The 17,197-nt window shown below is 48.2% G+C and overlaps 2 protein-coding genes across 2 annotated transcripts; one reads left to right on the top strand and one right to left on the bottom strand.

The window, feature by feature from the left end:
* Positions 1-37: 37 nt before the first annotated feature.
* Positions 38-3,695, top strand: LOC120904269 (ras-interacting protein RIP3-like). The gene is made up of 3 exons (XM_040314151.1): positions 38-258; positions 2,418-2,492; positions 2,565-3,695. Exons 1-3 carry the CDS (start codon positions 183-185, stop codon positions 3,404-3,406), a joined length of 993 nt encoding a protein of 330 aa, XP_040170085.1. The 5' UTR covers positions 38-182; the 3' UTR covers positions 3,407-3,695.
* A 115-nt stretch (positions 3,696-3,810) lies between these two features.
* LOC120904264 (gamma-aminobutyric acid type B receptor subunit 2) lies at positions 3,811-16,764 on the bottom strand. Its single transcript, XM_040314134.1, has 8 exons — positions 15,919-16,764; positions 8,075-8,656; positions 7,861-8,004; positions 7,518-7,793; positions 6,933-6,998; positions 6,591-6,794; positions 5,876-6,417; positions 3,811-5,799 (listed from the first exon to the last, which is right to left on the bottom strand). Exons 2-8 carry the CDS (start codon positions 8,441-8,443, stop codon positions 4,077-4,079), a joined length of 3,324 nt encoding a protein of 1,107 aa, XP_040170068.1. The 5' UTR covers positions 8,444-8,656; positions 15,919-16,764; the 3' UTR covers positions 3,811-4,076.
* Between the last annotated feature and the right edge of the window lie 433 nt (positions 16,765-17,197).

The following is a 17,197-nucleotide window of genomic DNA, read 5'->3' as shown; positions in this document are numbered from 1 at the left end:
CACACGCGTGCGCACGCAAACACACACACCAACTGCTTGTTTCCCCAAAAACAAAACGCAAAATCTGAACCTAAACAGTCGATCTCCGAAGAAAGCGGCAGAAGCTGGCGGGTTCGTCGAATGTGTTTTTGCCGGTAGTAACGGCCCCATTGCCGGGCCCATCGCCCCCGAGCAGTCTGGGCATGCCGGGCAATATACCGAACCTGTCGCAGCTGGACGCAACCGGCGGACAGAGTGCGTCGACGAGCGGTTTACCCCGTAAGTTACACCAACATCTTTCGAAGCTTTGCGGGGTATTTTTTTACTGGTTCTGGATACACCATTTCCCCATTACCCGCACAAACACACATCTTACATATTTTCCTTCCGTTGCGTTAGTCCTCTTTCTTGGTGGAGGGTCCGTTGTCTACTTCGTCCATTCAAACTGCACAATCGCTAAGCTCCATAAGCCCATCCCATCCTGTATAGTTGATCTCTTTCGACTTCGTTTACCACTGGGTTTACTCATTCTCATACTGTAGTTATCGTCATTTCGTCCTGCACTAGTCTTCGTGTTTTTGTGATATTTCTGTGTCCAATTTGGTGTCCTCTGTCCTTGTTCTCTCTTCCTGTGTGTATCTTCATGTCTGGAGATGCTTCCGTCCACAATTCATCATTTTGTAGCATCAAAACACACACAAAAAAACAACTGTTGTTTGGCATTTTTGGGAGCAAAACATAAAGGGTTAACATCCATTTTATTGGCTTGTCTTGGACTGGTGGAGAGGTTGTAGTGGAATTCGAGTTGGGCTGTTGGTGGTTCCTAATTGTTGTTTGCTCCTTTGGGCTCATTGGAAGTTGTCGTCGCCGGTGATGGTAGAAAATTGGAATTGATCGTACCTAAACAAATAACAAGTAACAAAAAACCAAAAAACTACGGTAAAAGGGTTAACTAACGAGTGAAATGATACACACAAAAAACAGTAAATCCGTTAGCGTAAACTCGTAACAATTTGAACGAAGCAACATTGCCATCTATTTGTGAAATTTGTTAGCAGCACGTGCGAGAACGCGCATGTGCGACCCGGTGCGTAGGACAGTTTTGAAAATAACGAACCTTTGTATTGTTGCCGACATTGTCCAGGGGGAGGTTTGTGGGCATCTAAGGTGTTCAGATGTTGAATTTTTGTATTGGTATTTAAAAAAAAAGGGACTCGTGTCATCTTTTTTGACAACCAGATGAAGCGGAGCTTGCTCGGTCAGATGTTTGTAGGAGAGCTTTGGAGAGCGCAGTAGAACGAAATACCTTTTTTACAATGTTGTACTTAGCAGGGGGGCGAGAGCTCCTAACACGAGCCTTCCCTATTTTATTATAATTATAGTGAATTTTGATCGGATGTCATTTAAAAGCGTTTACATGTACTTTTTTGTCACAAAAAAAAACATGGAAGGTAGTAGGTAGGAGCTGGTAGTACTAGTTCTTTGCAAAGTGGTTTTGAGTTATTTTCTGTTGTTTTCTGTTTGTTTTTTTTATTGTTGGTCATCTCGAACGAATTTGGTAAACTATATACCTAAATATATAGAATAAATGTATTTAAAATTGGTGACTTAAAGAACTGTAAAACGAAGCAACTATTGGGCACATTGGTCTTGCTGAAAAGGAGAATTTGAGTGCAGTGTTCTACAATCTCTATATAAAAACGTCTTTGTAATATTAACTCTAAATAAGAAACTCAAAAGAAGTAAACTCAAGTCTTGCAGCATGCGAAATATTGAAACCAAATACAATAATACAAACAAAAAAACTCCCCTATACCACTTATACTAGCAATTAGGTAACAAATGTGAGCTCAATGTTGGCTCCGTAAATTTGTCGCAGAGCGACTTGAGTTAGTTTTTACTAGTTTAATACTTACCGAAGATGAAAGCAGCAGCTAAGCGTGAACAGAAAAAAATGTGAATCTTTATAAAAGATGTAACAAATAAAAAGCCGTGGTGTGGAAAAAGTGGAAAATGAGTTGAAAAGCGTTGAATTTGTTAATCGTTACAGAGAGTGTTTGTAGGTAAATCGGTCAATTACAGGCTAGAAGTTACGTTTCGCGTCATCTTTAGTACAAGCGTAAGAGTAAGTGTGCGTGAGCGTAGGTACGATTTAAGCGTTAATAGTGTTCACATCAGCTAACTGATTTAGAATAGCGTGTTTATGTGTACGTGTGCTTGTTTGAGTGGCTTTGACAGTTTTGTTTTTGGGTTTATTTTTTACTTCATCTGTTACCTTCTCTAACAATTTCTAATCATACTTTCGTGCATGGTTTTATGTTAGTTTTGTCATTTTTTTAAATTGTTTTTGCATGTTTTTTGGTGATGTTACTCTTAGCTAGTTGAATATGTAAATTTGAATTGTTTCTTAATTCTTTACATGTTTTCTAATTTTCCAGGAGGTATTTATACCTACCACAATGCAAGTGCTTTTCAACAGATGCCAAAAGAGGAAATCAAAAATGAACCGGGAGGTAAGCAACAACTTCAATTTATCTGTTTTACCTGTTCTAATTCACTCATTCCCTTCCCCGTTTCTTTCACAGACTCTCCGAGCCACAATCCCTCCAACCAGTACCAGCTGCAACCGATGCAGCCCATGTTTACCGCCCAGAGCACCTCCCCCGGTCCAGACCGTTCACCGGCTACTCTCACGCCCTCCCCGGGCATCGGTGGCCCCATCTCACCGCTTGACCCTGGCAATGTAACGCCAACGCCACCGGCCTACACCACACTCGGCGGTACCGGCGGTACGATGGGCAATCTGTTCGGCCAGTTCGGGACAGGGTTCTCTAACGCCGCCACCCAGCCCAATGCAAGCGTGCCAATGTTTGAAACCAACCTGCCCGGTCCGTCGAACGGTTGGGTCCAGCCCGTACCATCACACACCCAGAACGGCCCTAGTCAGCCGCAGCCGCAGCAACAGAACCCGTTCAACTTGCTCAACTTTGGCACGCTCCCACTCGCAACCGGCGATCCACTAATGGCGATGAGCACGGCAAACACGAACAACCAGCCGAACGTGGGCCCACCCTCGCTGGGGTCCGACTTTTACATGAACCTCGATCTGGCCAACCTCGATCCGGTGTTCAACTCGTCCGAGTTGCGCTCCGTACTGGGGTCACTTTCCACGACCGACCTAAACCGGCTCGAGCAGACGGCGAACATGCAGACGTCCGGTGGGAATTACCAACAACATTCGGCCTCGAACCAGCAGCAAGCAATAAAGGCTCTCTTAGCGACACAGCAGTTACAACAGCAGCAGCAGCAGCAGCAGCAGCAGCAGCAACAACAACAGCAAGGACAAACCGGCCAAGCCGACCGGATCGACAACGACGAGGACCTGACCGATAGCTTTACGAAACTCAGCACAAACGATTTAAACTAGATTCAAAAACGGTGATCGGTGACGGTGGTGACAAGCGATAGTGACACAACGGAAAACACCCATACTCACACGATCATTAGGATTGCACCCAAGCACCACTGTCACCATTTTCCCGTAACGTTAGCCCGTAAGCATCCATTCCGACCCCCCCCTCCAATGCGCTGTGTTTTGACGACATGTTGTCTTAGTTGAGTTGTTAAGTTTTGCTCTGTAACACATTTTTTTTTGTTTACCAACAGACCATTGGCAAGTAAAACCAAGATTCGAGATTTTTGTTTTACCTAACCGAGCTATTATATTTACGCGATCGTTTATTTTGGTGCGGCTTTGCGTGCATAATGTGTGTTTGGAGTTGAATGTTGTTTCTGTCTCCGGGGTGGTTCGATTGACGAGTGATGGTTTGATTTCTTTCCTAGCACATACACACAAAACAGCGTAGAAAAAGCGAAGAACAGTGTGGGTTTGCACAACAAACATCCGAATTGGTTTTGTGTGGAGAGGGGATAAGCTCTGTTTGTGGGGTTGGGGGAGGAGGGTTCTCAACGAACACGTTGTTACTGATTGTTACGCTACACAGCACACTCAACACGGCTGAGAACTTCTAACTCATTGAGCGATTTTTAGCATTCACGTTCACAGAACATTGCTGTTTAACGACCCTTGCAACGAATTACTGCGAACCGACGCTCTTCGAGAACGAGTCCATCGATTTCCACTTGGCGCGCGATTCGCACGGTTTGCCGTGGATCTGCTCACAGCTTTTGACCGTGAGGAAGCTGATGCGCGGTCGCTCGATGCCCAGCTCCGTAAGGCTCGTCGTCTGCGGGCAGATACGGTGCGGGAAACGGGGCGAACCTCGGATACGATCCCTCACCGGACCTTGCTGCTGTACCGTCGAGGAACGTCTCCGTCCGTTCGGTGGCAGCACAAAGTTAACGCGCGGTTCGGACCCGGTCAGTGTAAGCTCCTCCCTGGTCGGTTTGTCGATGGTGTAGATCGACTGGGGCAGATCGTCTTCGGTGTCGATTTCGTTGAAGATGGCTAGGGCCGATTTGCGTATCGCGCTCGTCGATGAACCCGTGCCTCCGAGCATCGTGGCCGAGGGAGTTTTGTGCAATCGTGGGGCAAACATGTGCCTTATCTTGCCCATCACACCGGAACTCGATCCATTGGGGAGTGTGTGAGGTTCGTCGCTTCCAACACGACTGTTGGAGGTTAGAATGCGTTCACGGCTACCGGTTGGGGCGAGCGTTACTGCTGGATCGATTTTGGGCTGCGAGCTGAAAGCGATGTTCCGCTTCATGGGCGAAAGCATTGGATCGACCGAGGGCCAGCTGGCACGCGGAATTATCGGTGGAAGCACCGACAGCAGCAGCATGGGCAGTCCACTAGACCCGTGAGGCCGGGCGATCGCGCAAGGTCGCGAGTCGGGCAGGTTGGGTTCGGAAGAAAGCGGCGAACTTTGTGGCGATCGCTCCTGAAGTGCTCGCTCCAGGCGACAAATTTCGGCGTCCAACAGCTCCAACTCCTTCCGGTAGACTCGATTCTGTACCTCCACCCGAAATTGAAGCTCCCGACGATCGTCCAGCACAAACCGGCGCGTATTGAACTCCATCTTCAGCCCCATGCTGTGGATGATCGGATCGTACACTTCGCCCTTCTCGAAGATGTCCTTAATCTTGGGCAGAAACAGCAAACAAAGTGTGGCCGTCGTTGAGATCAGCACGAATCCCGCCGTTATGATGAACGCTAACGTCACTCGCTCGTAGAGAAGGTTCGCTAGCACGACCACACTCGCACTGGTGATCACCACACTGTACACCGAGATGCCAATGTACTGCGAATCGTTCAGTGCCGATATCTTTACGTTCCTCGTCTGCCACGCCATATACACACCGACCAGCAGCAGTAGTCCCTTGTAAGCGTACAGCATGCCAAGCCAGCTTTCGTAGTGCCTTGAGCGACAGAGTTCCACCTGGGGAAGGAACACCACACTCCGATCGGTGGTGCTGATCTCCAGGGAAAGGTTGTGCAGATGCCGTTCCATCGGATCGGCCGCCATCCAGAACGAGACGACGAAAGCATCCACGAGCAGCAGTGCACCGATCACCGAGATAAGCTGCGTGTCTCGCAGGATCTTGTCCCGACAAAGTCCTCCGGCGCTGTGCGTGAAGATACGATAGACGCGGAACGTTTTTGCAAACATTGAGCCAAAGGCAAGTGAAAAACCCGCCGACAAGAAGTAGATCCTTGCCATACAGATGGTGGAGAAGGTAACGCTCGACCAGGGTAGTGTGGAATGGTCCAGGCCGAGCAGAATGGTGGCCGTGTACACGAGCATACAACCGCAGACAGTGATCGTGCTGAGCTTGGGACTCGATAGCTTGATGGCTCTGCAACAAAAAACAGAAAAAATTGATAATTAAATCAAGAATTTTGGGGTGATTCCATTAAACCATCAACACTCACTTCAGTTTCCGGAACCTCAAATTCAGTCCCAAAAACAGCACCGAAATCCCAATCCCGATCAGCGACAGTATCACCACCGTGTAGAACGCAAACGGATCGATCGTATCCACCCTCAGCCTCAGTATCCTCTTCGCAATCGGCACCTGACCCCCCGGCCACACGATCGGCACACAGTACCGGCAGCCAAAGTCGAGCGTCGCATTCTTAGGATAGTAAAACGCAATCATCTCCAGCTGCCCTGCCCGGATCTGATGGAACGAGGTCGTCCCAATTCGGTCCGCACCCTCGAACGAAACCGGTCCCGAGATTCCATTAAACTTGAGCAGATCGAACTGCCGCAACAGCTCCTGAGCGATATCGTACCGCGTGTAGTCGTAATCGGCCAGCCGGACCCGGTGCGGCACCGACTGGGACCAGGATCGTTCGGCGCCACGCAATGCCAGCGCCATCGCCCACACCGCATCGTACGTTTGCGGCGCAAACTGGGACACCGCACCGGTGACGTTCATTTCCCGCAGCTTCTGCAGAAAGATGTCGTTCGTCTGGGAAAAGGCGATTAAGCGAAGAAACAACAATCACCAAACAGCGGTTCTTAATCCCACCGCACAGTGAGCACAGCAATGTAAATAAATAACGACCGATGGGAAAGGATGGGAAGGGATTATCGGCAAATGGATCGAAGCGAAACAGCACACACACACACACACACGCTTACCAATCCACTCAGGGCAGTGCCCATGCCAACGATGCTATTGTAGCTCGAGACGATTATTAAGTTCTCCACCGCCGTCAGCAGTGCCCGGGAGTTGCATGGGGCACTACCCGTCTCGGGTAAGTCGCCCGCCAACCACCAGGACGAGATGTACGTGTCCTGCAGTATCCAGGCGTACTCTGCACCGTACATACCAAGATTGTAGACCTAGGAAGAAGAAGAAGGGGAACGAAAATGAGCAACGATGGTCACAAGGAAGAAGAAGGGGAAAAAACACGCTCTCTCCCGGGGGAAATTTATCCCGCGGCAGGTTCGTCGTCGTTTGGGGGGGTCTGTTTTGCTTACCTCGCAGAACACTTGCGGGGCAATTTCATGCGAAAAGCTTCCGATAATCACTCGCACATCACGGTCCTTGGGGCGGTTAGGGTGGAGTAGAGAAGAGACAAAATGACAGCATCTTTAGCCCCGCTGGAAGACCTTGTAATAACCGATTCGAAACGACGGGAAGCGATTTCTATCGAACAGTCAAAGTGCAGTGAATAGTAGCTACGTGAGCAGTGTACCGGGGTTTAAGGATGGAAGAATGGATGAGGATGCGGTGATGCTGAAATGAAGGTCTGTGTGTGTGTGCAACAAACAGATGATGAAGATGGCGTTTCAATGTTTTTTTGCGCGTGATGATACGCGAGGCTCTTACCTATATAACTTTAGTGTGTTATGGTAGAGGTGGTTGTGGTGGTTGTGGTGGTGGTGGTGGAAGTAGTGGTTGGCATGACAAGGGACAAAATTACAACAACACTACTGTAACAAAAAGAACGCTACTTGTAAGAGACTGAGCAACAGGAATCAGGGAACATCGGAAAAGATGCCAAGGCACTCTCCTACTAAAAGGACTCGTTTTGGGGTACACGGAAGATACTACATTAATACCCGCAGCAGCTTCAGCTGTTCCTTAAAGTCAGTTTCGGCAAAGGAAATCGTCGCCGCGCAGGTGATGTTGGCCCGCTCGAGCTCGGTCACGAGATCGTTTACCGCGAGCGAGTAGCCTTCTTCGTTTTGGGAGAAGGTCGCCACCGTGTCCCAGCCGAAATGCATCAGAAACGCTATCCGAGCGGGGTGGTGCGATGAGTCCGGTGCGACGGTGCGGTAGAAGAGGGGGAACTCGCGCCGATCACTCAATGCTGGGGAGGTGGAACCGAACGAGACCTGCAATGGTTACAAGAATTTGTTATTTCGTATAAGAACTTGGAAATTTCAAGGACAATTCCAATACCTGAAGGATATTCCAGTAGGGCACAATCTTCGCCAGACTCTCGGTAACTTCCGAGCAGGCGGACCCGAGCACCATGATGATCCGCTTGCTTTGATGCGTGTAGAGCGCGTGAAAGAACCGATCAACTCCAACGCCCGGATCGCACTGCAACACAAAGCAAGCGTTGAAGTTTTCAAATCCTTCGCTAACTCCCCATCGCGCCCCACGCACTCACCTTCGTATCGTTCGTGATGAGTTTCAGCTTGTACCCGAGCAGCAGCCCACGCCGGTTGATGTGCTGTACGGCCAGCTGTGCCGCCGCCAGCTCGCTGAGCCCCTCCCGGCGAGCCGCTCCCTCCCTCGAGCTCAACTCAAACAGTCCCAGTATCGTCACCTCGCGGGCACGACGCTCACTGCCAGCCGGTCGCGTCCGCTCAAACACCGTATTGATGATGTTCCGATTGTGCTCGTTCGTTTGCACGCTGGACTTCCGATTGGCGGCACTTTCACTTGCCAGCAGCGTGTCGAAAAGCACCAGCAGCAGCAGCAGCACCATCAGCACCACCGGCACGTAACCACTAGAGCCGGCCGTTGTGCGACGCATCCTCTTGAGCGTGTTGAGCGTTCCGTTGGAGCTGGTTCGACTGCTCGCCGTAAGCCGCTGCCATCGACTGGCGTCCGTACCGAGCCTGTGCAGGAAATCGCGGGCAGCGGAAACACCACCTCCAACACCGTTCGGAAACGTGGAAAACGTGGTTTATCCTTCCGATAGAGCGGCACGTGCTGGCACGTTCAAGGGTGCTCCTGTGACCAATGCCTGTGTGAGAGCAGCCAAAGCGAAATTGTGTGAGATGATGGGGACAAAAATTGGACAGGAAAAACGCCACAAAAAGCAGGCCGAACGACAACAACACTTCCACAAAACTGGGCCGAATCTCGATATGCCTAAGCGGTACATCACGACGAAACCCCTTTGCTCGGCTGCTCTCCAGCTGGATTTTGCGAAAGCATTTTTGCGTTATTGTAATGCCGGAGCCGAGGGAATGGTAACAAAAGCAGCACTACTAACTGCTATTTGGTGCATGTTTTTAAGATGAAGTCCGGCAGTGTCCGGCCCAACCTAGGGAGACAATGGAGACCGGTCCGAAGCCTTATTTACAAAAGCAAAAGTTTTCCCATTCCATCCCGTTCTCATCCTTTTACAGTTTTGGAGGTGGACGGTTCGTTCCTTCTAGCCGGTAAGGCAGGCCTGCCTGTGTCTTGCAAGGCAAGTTATTTTTAAAATAAATCCCCAGATTATACCATGATCCTACTTTTCTTTTTTCTTTGTGTCGTTTTTTCGTTGTTTTGTTGTTGGTGTCTCATATGGTGCTTCTTGCTGTATAGCCTTTCGTTGCCAGGAGTAAGTTGCTTTTGGGGCACGGTACGGCGAGAAAGAGAGAGAGAAGCAACGATTATTTGCTCCTCCAGAGAAAGCATAAATCATACATTAGCTGTACTGGGAAGTGGTGGAAGTTTAGCGGAGGAAGAACTTACATCTTGCATCTTTCCGTATAAGTATGGGCTCTTGTCGGGCCGGGGAGCTAGCAAGAGAGAAAGTTCTGTCAAACATAATCAACTCACGAGCGTGAACATCGGAGTTTGTGTAGAAGCGTGTAAAAGCTGTTCGACAAAATGCACTTCTGGCCCCCGAAGTGCATCACCCGCCCAAGTGGGATGGGGTGGGAATTTGTGGGCTGGATAGGATCTACTAAGCTCTACACTATAAATACTGCCTTGTATCGTCGAAGGTGAGTTTTATCAAACCAAACACGATTAAAAACTCTATTGCAGGCAGCTGGCCCATAAAATCCTTCATACAGCAAATTGAAAAAGTTGCTCTCCGTAAGGAATTAATTAATTCTCAATCTTTTTGTTTTGTTTTTACCGTTCAAAAGGTCAGGGGTTCACACCACTAGAATGTAATTTCATTCTCGTGTAAAAGCCCCAAATCGAACATCGAGATAAGCAGTGCATACTTTCAGGCGCAATCAACCCATCCCTCACCGTGACGCCTAAAGTAATGCAATCTGCATAACAAGATTGCCATTTTTGCACCAACACACACGAATGAGTATCGTGCGATTGTATCGAGTGAAAAGGAAAGCCACCGGAATCGTTTCATTTCGTGTCGAATTTTCTGTTTCAAATACCTTTTCATTTTCTTTTTTTTTTTTCATCTCAAACCTGTCGCAATAATCTCTTGCGCGATTCCGCGGAGACGTATAATCTGGCACGGCTAATGCTATTATTTTGATATAACCCGTAATACCCGCCGACGACACAGCGCCGGCGTTTCGGCTGTGGGAGTATGAAGAATTTCTCGGAAATGCCCAAAAAAAACGTTATACGATCCTCATTAGAAAGGACGAGTATTTGTTCGGGCCCATTTGTGTGCGTGTGTGTGCGTATGTTTTTTCGTTCCATTTTTTTGCTGTGTGTGTGTTCGCTATCCTTTTTTCCGTTTCGAAAAGCCACTCGACGATGCGCCTCGTGTACAGCATCATGTCGCGGTGGCAGCGGCGATGGGCATGTATATTATTAGCCCGGGCACATGTGTCTGCAAACTTTGATGAGATTGGGCGTACGGGCTCACGCACCGTGCGTTTCCATGCCAACTCCTGGGCACAAGTGGCTGTGCTTGTTGTCAAAGCCAATGTCAAAATGTGCTGCCGGGCTTGCGCCGCGATGGCATTAATTTTAAAGCATCCGTCCGCGCGAATCCCTTCAAGGAAAGGCCACCGACCGCCGTTTGCGTAACATCTTCACCGTTGACGCTGATGTGCTTCAAGCAACGGGTCCCCTGATCTGCTGTTCGGACAGGGGAGGGTGGGGGTTGCGGGATGAGATGTGTACACATATCACATCTCCATATCAGTGTCCCTTCGACTTGATTTCGCTTGATTTGTCCACCAACCCAAACCATTAGCCTTACACATCATCCACCTGAGACAAGCGAAAGCGGGCGCGCGCGAGTGCGGGGGATTCTATGCAAAACGCATCAGTGAAGTGACCTTCGAGCTGGTACCCCTGCGAGCGCCAAACATCAAGAATCAATTGCAACTTCCTGGGAAAATGATGAAACCACGACGACATGATGACGGGGACAGAGGACCGTTCTGTTCAATCCCTGCTTTGGTGGCTTTGCTGTTGGCAAACGAGGGTTAAAATACAATCCCTCTTTTCAAACCCTCCGCTACGTGACCAACACAATAGAAACGTATGGGGGAAAGCATGAGGACGCCCACTAGAATGGGTGAATGAGCACCGAGACTCGCCGGATGACGAAGGCCCATGACACAGAGCGATGCCTGTATATGTATATTGTCTCGATCGGGATAAATGGCTAACTGTGTGCCGGTTGAAAGTCTCGATAGTCTATTGAAGGCCGCTTTCCAACTTCAATAGCCGTAGCAAGTACAGGGGAAATAAATGACACATGGCTAGGCTAGATATTACATTTGCTAGCTGTACCCATTCCCCAGCAAAAAAGCTTTCATACTTTCTGGCAAAACATTCCACTGCGTTTCGTTTATGTACAATTTAATTACTACCACGAAAACGCTTTTCGCATGTTAAAGGTGTCAGCTTCAAACCAAGATTGACACGTTAACACCATTCCGTGCTGCGAGCCACTAGGCCAAGAACGGATTAAAGCCACCCGAGCACCTGCAACACCTTGAGCCACCCATCCCCACCCTTCAACACACACACAGACCTTCCCAACCCGCAAGCAAAGAGCACCGGCTCATTGAAAAACATTCCACCATAACGATGGGGGCTTTTGTTTCTCGGCGCTCCTGTCCCTCGGCTTGTGCTTGCGGTGAGCTTTCTTCTCGTTCTTTTGTGTGCATACACACACACACACACCTACACAGTTACCTCCCCGGGCTCATCTCAAGCATCCCATCAGGCTTTTGGGATTGCGGTTGTTGTGTGTGTTTTTTTCTCTCTTCTTCTTGATTCTTCTCACCATGTTCCTTCACCGGCGGCCGAGTTTCGCACGTACCGCGGTGTGTCCTTGTAATGGCAGTTGCAACACGCGACACGGTGAGCACACGGTCACAATAAAACAAAATAAAACTAACCGCTCCTTTCGTGTTCCCGGGCACACCCCGGGGGTGGGGGTGGGAAACCCGCTCCATCGATGTGGTGGAATTTCCACCGTATTTCCCAGCGGTGTTCGGTATTCCGTAATAAATCCCCTCCAATTGTTCAAATCCATTTGGAAAGGACGATTGCAGGGGAGGTGGCACGTGGGGAGCTCTTCCGCTGATGGAGTAAGTTGGAATTGAAAGCATGGCATGAAACGGTTAAAGGAACTACGAAAGATGGTGTTTTGCCGCAGGCTACAGACATTTGGGCGTTTTTCGATCAATCCGCCTAAAGGTATGCAACAACGTTGTAAGCTGTGCTGCACATGACACATTTTACGAATAACTTTATGTTTCTTCTTTGATCACTTGTTACTGATGGGGAGAGTTTATGCAGGGATGGTACACTTTTTTTAAATCTCTTTTCTGAATACGAAAAACAACCAATTGATGAACCTATCAAAATATATCGATATTTCAGTTTGTAGAAGCTCTGAATCGTCACTGAATTTTTTCATCATTGTCGATAAACAATATTTTTACGAAAACCAATTGGATATAAACTTACATATTGTTGAATATTATTTAGCGCCTAAAGGTATGCAAAGTATATTATGTGAGTGTCACAGTCAAGATGTATTAAGGAGAACAGGTCGATGCAAAGCTAGGTTGCCATTTTCAGCTCGTTTTTGACAGTTTTATGAAAAAGTGTTTACAAAAAACGGCTAATAGTTGACGTGGAAAAGTGGACGAATTTATTATTAGGAAGATTATATTGGTTAAATTTCTTGCAATCAATCACTTCTGGAGAATAAAGGAGAAGTAATTGCAGTCTACTCTGTATACAGATATCCTCATTGCTTGCCATTCCGTGGCCACGAATCACTACCGTTGGCAACGGTCCTGCTGGAAGAACGAAAAGTTTAACAGGCATAAAACAGCGCTTTACATGTTCCAACTGGGTAACAGAAGTTCTATTTACTTTCATTTAAACACTAAGAGTAAAATGAAACATCGAATCGGCACACACAAGTACAATATGCATACCGTCTTCTGCTTATAACCCAGCGACGAATGATAAAAGAGTTCCTTGGATTGTATCAGCCATGTAATATTCCAGTTGGATTCTAATTCTTGTAATATTCTAACAGGAAATGAGTGCAAAATGTTGAACAAAACTCTTATTCACTCCATAGCAACGTCCATCGCTAAACATAAACAATGTTCAATTTAATTGTCAAAATTTTCCCATGGCTTTCTGTCAATTTACTCTAAACGCATGGACCTGTTCTTTTTCAAAGACCTTGGTCACAGTAAAAGCAAATACTAACACATGCCAGCGTTGCGTAACGCCTAAAGGTATGCAACATAATTCTTAAAGATATGTTTAGTATTTTGGTAAAATAAATAAATGTTAGTGTCCTTAAACAGTGACAAAAATGAATATATTAAAGATTTTTATCCAACAAGAAAAGCAATATATAAACATTACATGTCCACCAGTACCCAAACCAGTATAGAGGTAACTTACATACATTTAGGCGCTCTCGTCTGATCTTCCCAGGCTGACCTTAAATAAAAACCACTGTCTGCAACCCCCTTTCCTGTTTTTTTTACTCAACCGTTTAATGTAACAAGAAAATGCACTTAAAGACGAAGCCCATCTTGACCGACCTCAAAACTAGATTGTATTGATGGAAATCATTACGGAAAGCTTCTTCCAGCCTGGCGGTTTCGACCAAGCCGACCGTAAACCACCGGCCGAAGACGATGGACCAAAAGCAACAGCACACACACACACACAAAAAAAACAGAAGGGGGTAAAAGCACTCGACATAAATTACAATGACCACAATAGGTAAACGAATGGTTGGACAGTTTGTTTCACCGTGTTTATCCTTCTGTTCCGTCCGGTTTCACAAAACCGTTTGCGCACCGCCCGTTTTCCCCGTTTTCCCCGATTGCCGATTGTTGTTGAAAAGCCGCTGAAGAATTGTCTTTCATCATTGTTCGGTGCTTTGTTGTGGTTATTTTCCGCTATTTTACTACCTCCTGTACAACCCGGCCCAGGTTTATGTTGTTCACAGTGCAATCGAGACACATACAGACACACACAGAGAGAAACCCTTTACTTATGCCACGGCATACTGACCAGAAAGCGAAAAATCCTCCGCAAAACTCGAAGCCACTGAAGGACTGAATCGGAGCGCGCTGGAGGACCATTATAGAATGTTTTTCCTCCGACTTTGACTGGCTTCTGCTGGTTTGTCCAACGGGTGGTTTTTTATATTTTTCCTGCCATTCTTTCGTATGTATTGTGTGTTTTCTTTTCTGTTTCTTTTTCCACTTTGTCTCTGGGCGTTATTATTACAATTATTGTTATTTAAATTTTGTTTTAACCTCTTCTCAAGCTTCAAAGACGGCGCCGAACGCTGTGTGAAACAAGCACAGCCTCCACACACTTCCGCAAGTGGGAAAAAAGTGCTCCTGGGACAAGGCAACCACCCCATTTCCCCCCATACCGCTACCTGGGTACGATAAGCACCGAAGAAAAAAGAAACCTTCCTTTTGCGCGCACTCACACACCGTCTTCTTGACTTCAAAACGCCACCTCAGCACAACCGCTCTTGCATCGTGCCGCGCCACTCCCTTCCTCCCGATTCCCCCGGTCGACCCCATTTCACTTTGTTCTTCACAGATAATTGCCACAAACGCGACAAAACGCGTCGTCCTTGCGCTGTGTCCTTGCTCTTACCGCACGCGTTACGACAACGCTCAACACGTCGGTGAAAGGGGGGGTAAGAGAGAGCATGTGTGTGTGTGTGTGTGTGAGGCCTCTTAAAGCGTGCTGAAGGGCTAAAGATGCCCTAGGAAAATTCACGCTGCACGATTCACACAGTACGACGGTTGCACGGAACCCGGAAACACATCATACACTTTCACTCCGCCGTCGTACGGCGCGCAACGGCACACAAAAAGCGGCATGAAGTGCGCTCGTTTTGAAATGCTCGATCGATTTTGCACTTGATGTGTGTGTCTGTGTGTGGGAATGTTCCTGCACCGTACGTGTTTCCATGCATATATCTGTGATGGGAGAACTGTTTCCCTTCTAATTGAATTTTAATTTAAATGCATTTAGCTCCAGTGCCGGTCTCGTAGTACAGTCGTCAGCTCGTACGACTTAACAACATGCCCGTCATGGGTTCAATCCCCAAATAGACCGCGCCGCCATACGTAGGATTGACTATCCTGCTATGGGGGGGATCAATTAGTCACTGAAAGCCAAGCCCACGAGTGGGTACAGGCAGGCCTTGACCGACATCGGTTGTTGAGCCAAAGAAGAAGAAGAAGAAGAAGCTCCAGTGCACTCGAAAAGCGGACCCATTAAACGCACCGGGGGGCGGGCGTTCGGAAGCCTGAAGTTCCTCCATTCTCGATGGTCGGTTGTGCAGGTTAGTAAGCATGGATCCATGCCTCATAGGTTGGATCTCACCGTGGGATCCCTTCGTCCATTAATGAAGTGAAATGGGAAATGGAGACGCCTCAATCACTGCAAATCTCGTTTTGAGCGGCGTTCATTAATCCTGTACATTCTCCCCGAAAAAAAATGAAGGGACTGAAGCTATTTTTATTTTTTTTCTCCAAGCACACACACACACAGCCACACATATTCAGTGAAAAAGCGCCAAAGGTCTGGGAATGGTCCTTTCAGTAAATTAATCAAACGAAAACTACAGCGAAGCAAAGAGAGAGAAAAAACAGCCCAAACCGCTCACAGTCACAGTCAAAGCTCATCAAACGTGCAAACATGTGTCCTTTTCGACCTCGATTGCTGGCTCTGGGCGGTCTGTCCCGAGCCTACCCACTTTTTCTACCCTCCCCCCCCCGCCCCTATCCCACCACCTCCCTCCGCTTTGCATGCCTGGGAGCATGGCACGGTCTTTACCTTTTTCGAATCTCGTTTTGTAGTTTTGATTGGATACTTTGGCGTCCGGGTCCACATCACCAGCCCCAGCGCCGGATCCATTTGCTAGTGCCAGCAGTGCTTGGGATTAGTGAGCCGAACCGGTGACGGTATGCCACTGCCACTGCCACCACCACCTCGTGCAGCAGTTCCGTTCCAATCTACTGCTTAATTCCCCTCGGGGGACGACACGGCAAGACACATTCGACACTGACACAAACACACACACACGCGCGCGGTACACAAATGCCAATCCGAGGCGAAAAGGCAAAATCTTGACCCTTAAACACAATTGCACACACAGTAACACACACAGCAATACAGAGCAACACACTTTACAGCTACGACTCCCGGAGCACCAGTTTTGCCTTTCGCTTTAGCTTATTAACACGGGGCTGTGATGGCATCCCGCAACCCAAGCCAGGTAGGTCGAAAGTTCTTCGCCAAGCAGCAGGAACGTTTCACCCACCCATCCAGCAACCAGGAACTCAACGACACTTTAAAACGCCGGCTACGAAAGTGCAATTAATCCTCATCAAAGTTTTAAAGAGCGAACGGGGTGGTCCCAACCAAGCAAGTACGTGCGAGTACCCATTTTCCACGTCCCTGGCACCTCGATTTTCCGCTTCTTTTTTTTGATATCCAGTTGAAGCGGAACGAGCAAAGCGAACGAAAGAAGGAAACTGCCTGCAGCACAAACTTCAAGTTCACACGACCAGGCCGGAAAACCGGAAGCCTTTTCCCGACCCTATGCACAGGCAAAACACGCACGCTGCGCGAATGGCAGTGCTCGTCACCAGCAACAAGCGCGCGTCCGCTCACGGTCGAATCTCCGATGCAACTGAACGGAACAGGCAGGCAAAACACTTCGAGAAGGCGCAAGCAATGGGCCCCACTTCGATTTGAGTTCGGTGCGATACGACGCGGGAGCCAAACGGGGACGGGAAGGTGACAAAGAAGAAAAAAACAAACCCAAAAGGACAGGTTCTTGTTTTAGTCCTTCTAGTTCCTTCCGTGTGGGTTTGTGTGTGTGCCGTGGTGAGAATGTTTGTTTTTGCTCTGTTTTGTTCCTTTTTTCCCCATTTCATTTTATGTTTTTATTATTGATGTCGATGCTGGATGCCTCCCCCCTCCCCACCCCCTTCGTACTCGGTGCCCTCGGCGCGGGAGAAAGGGAATGATGCTTTTCGCATTTCCGTTTCCTTTCTCGCACTTCCGCACAGCATCCAGCATCCAGTCACCGTCACAGCGAGCCCCCCTT

The sequence above is a fragment of the Anopheles arabiensis genome, chromosome 3, assembly GCF_016920715.1.
Source record: "Anopheles arabiensis isolate DONGOLA chromosome 3, AaraD3, whole genome shotgun sequence".
Classification (NCBI taxonomy): domain Eukaryota; kingdom Metazoa; phylum Arthropoda; class Insecta; order Diptera; family Culicidae; genus Anopheles; species Anopheles arabiensis.
The sequence above is the reverse complement of the archived record's forward strand: the minus strand, read 5'-3'. Positions and strand labels throughout refer to the sequence as shown.

Coding starts and splice junctions, on each gene's coding strand:
- LOC120904264 (XM_040314134.1), bottom strand. CDS start 8,443: ATGCGTCGCACAACGGCCGGCTCTAGTGGTTACGTGCCGGTGGTGCTG. Junction 8,005..8,074: donor TCATCACGAACGATACGAAG/GTGAGTGCGTGG, acceptor TTTGTGTTGCAG/TGCGATCCGGGCGTTGGAGT. Junction 6,418..6,590: donor GCACTGCCCTGAGTGGATTG/GTAAGCGTGTGT, acceptor GCCTTTTCCCAG/ACGAACGACATCTTTCTGCA.
- LOC120904269 (XM_040314151.1), top strand. CDS start 183: ATGCCGGGCAATATACCGAACCTGTCGCAGCTGGACGCAACCGGCGGA. Junction 259..2,417: donor GTCGACGAGCGGTTTACCCC/GTAAGTTACACC, acceptor CTAATTTTCCAG/GAGGTATTTATACCTACCAC. Junction 2,493..2,564: donor AATCAAAAATGAACCGGGAG/GTAAGCAACAAC, acceptor TTTCTTTCACAG/ACTCTCCGAGCCACAATCCC.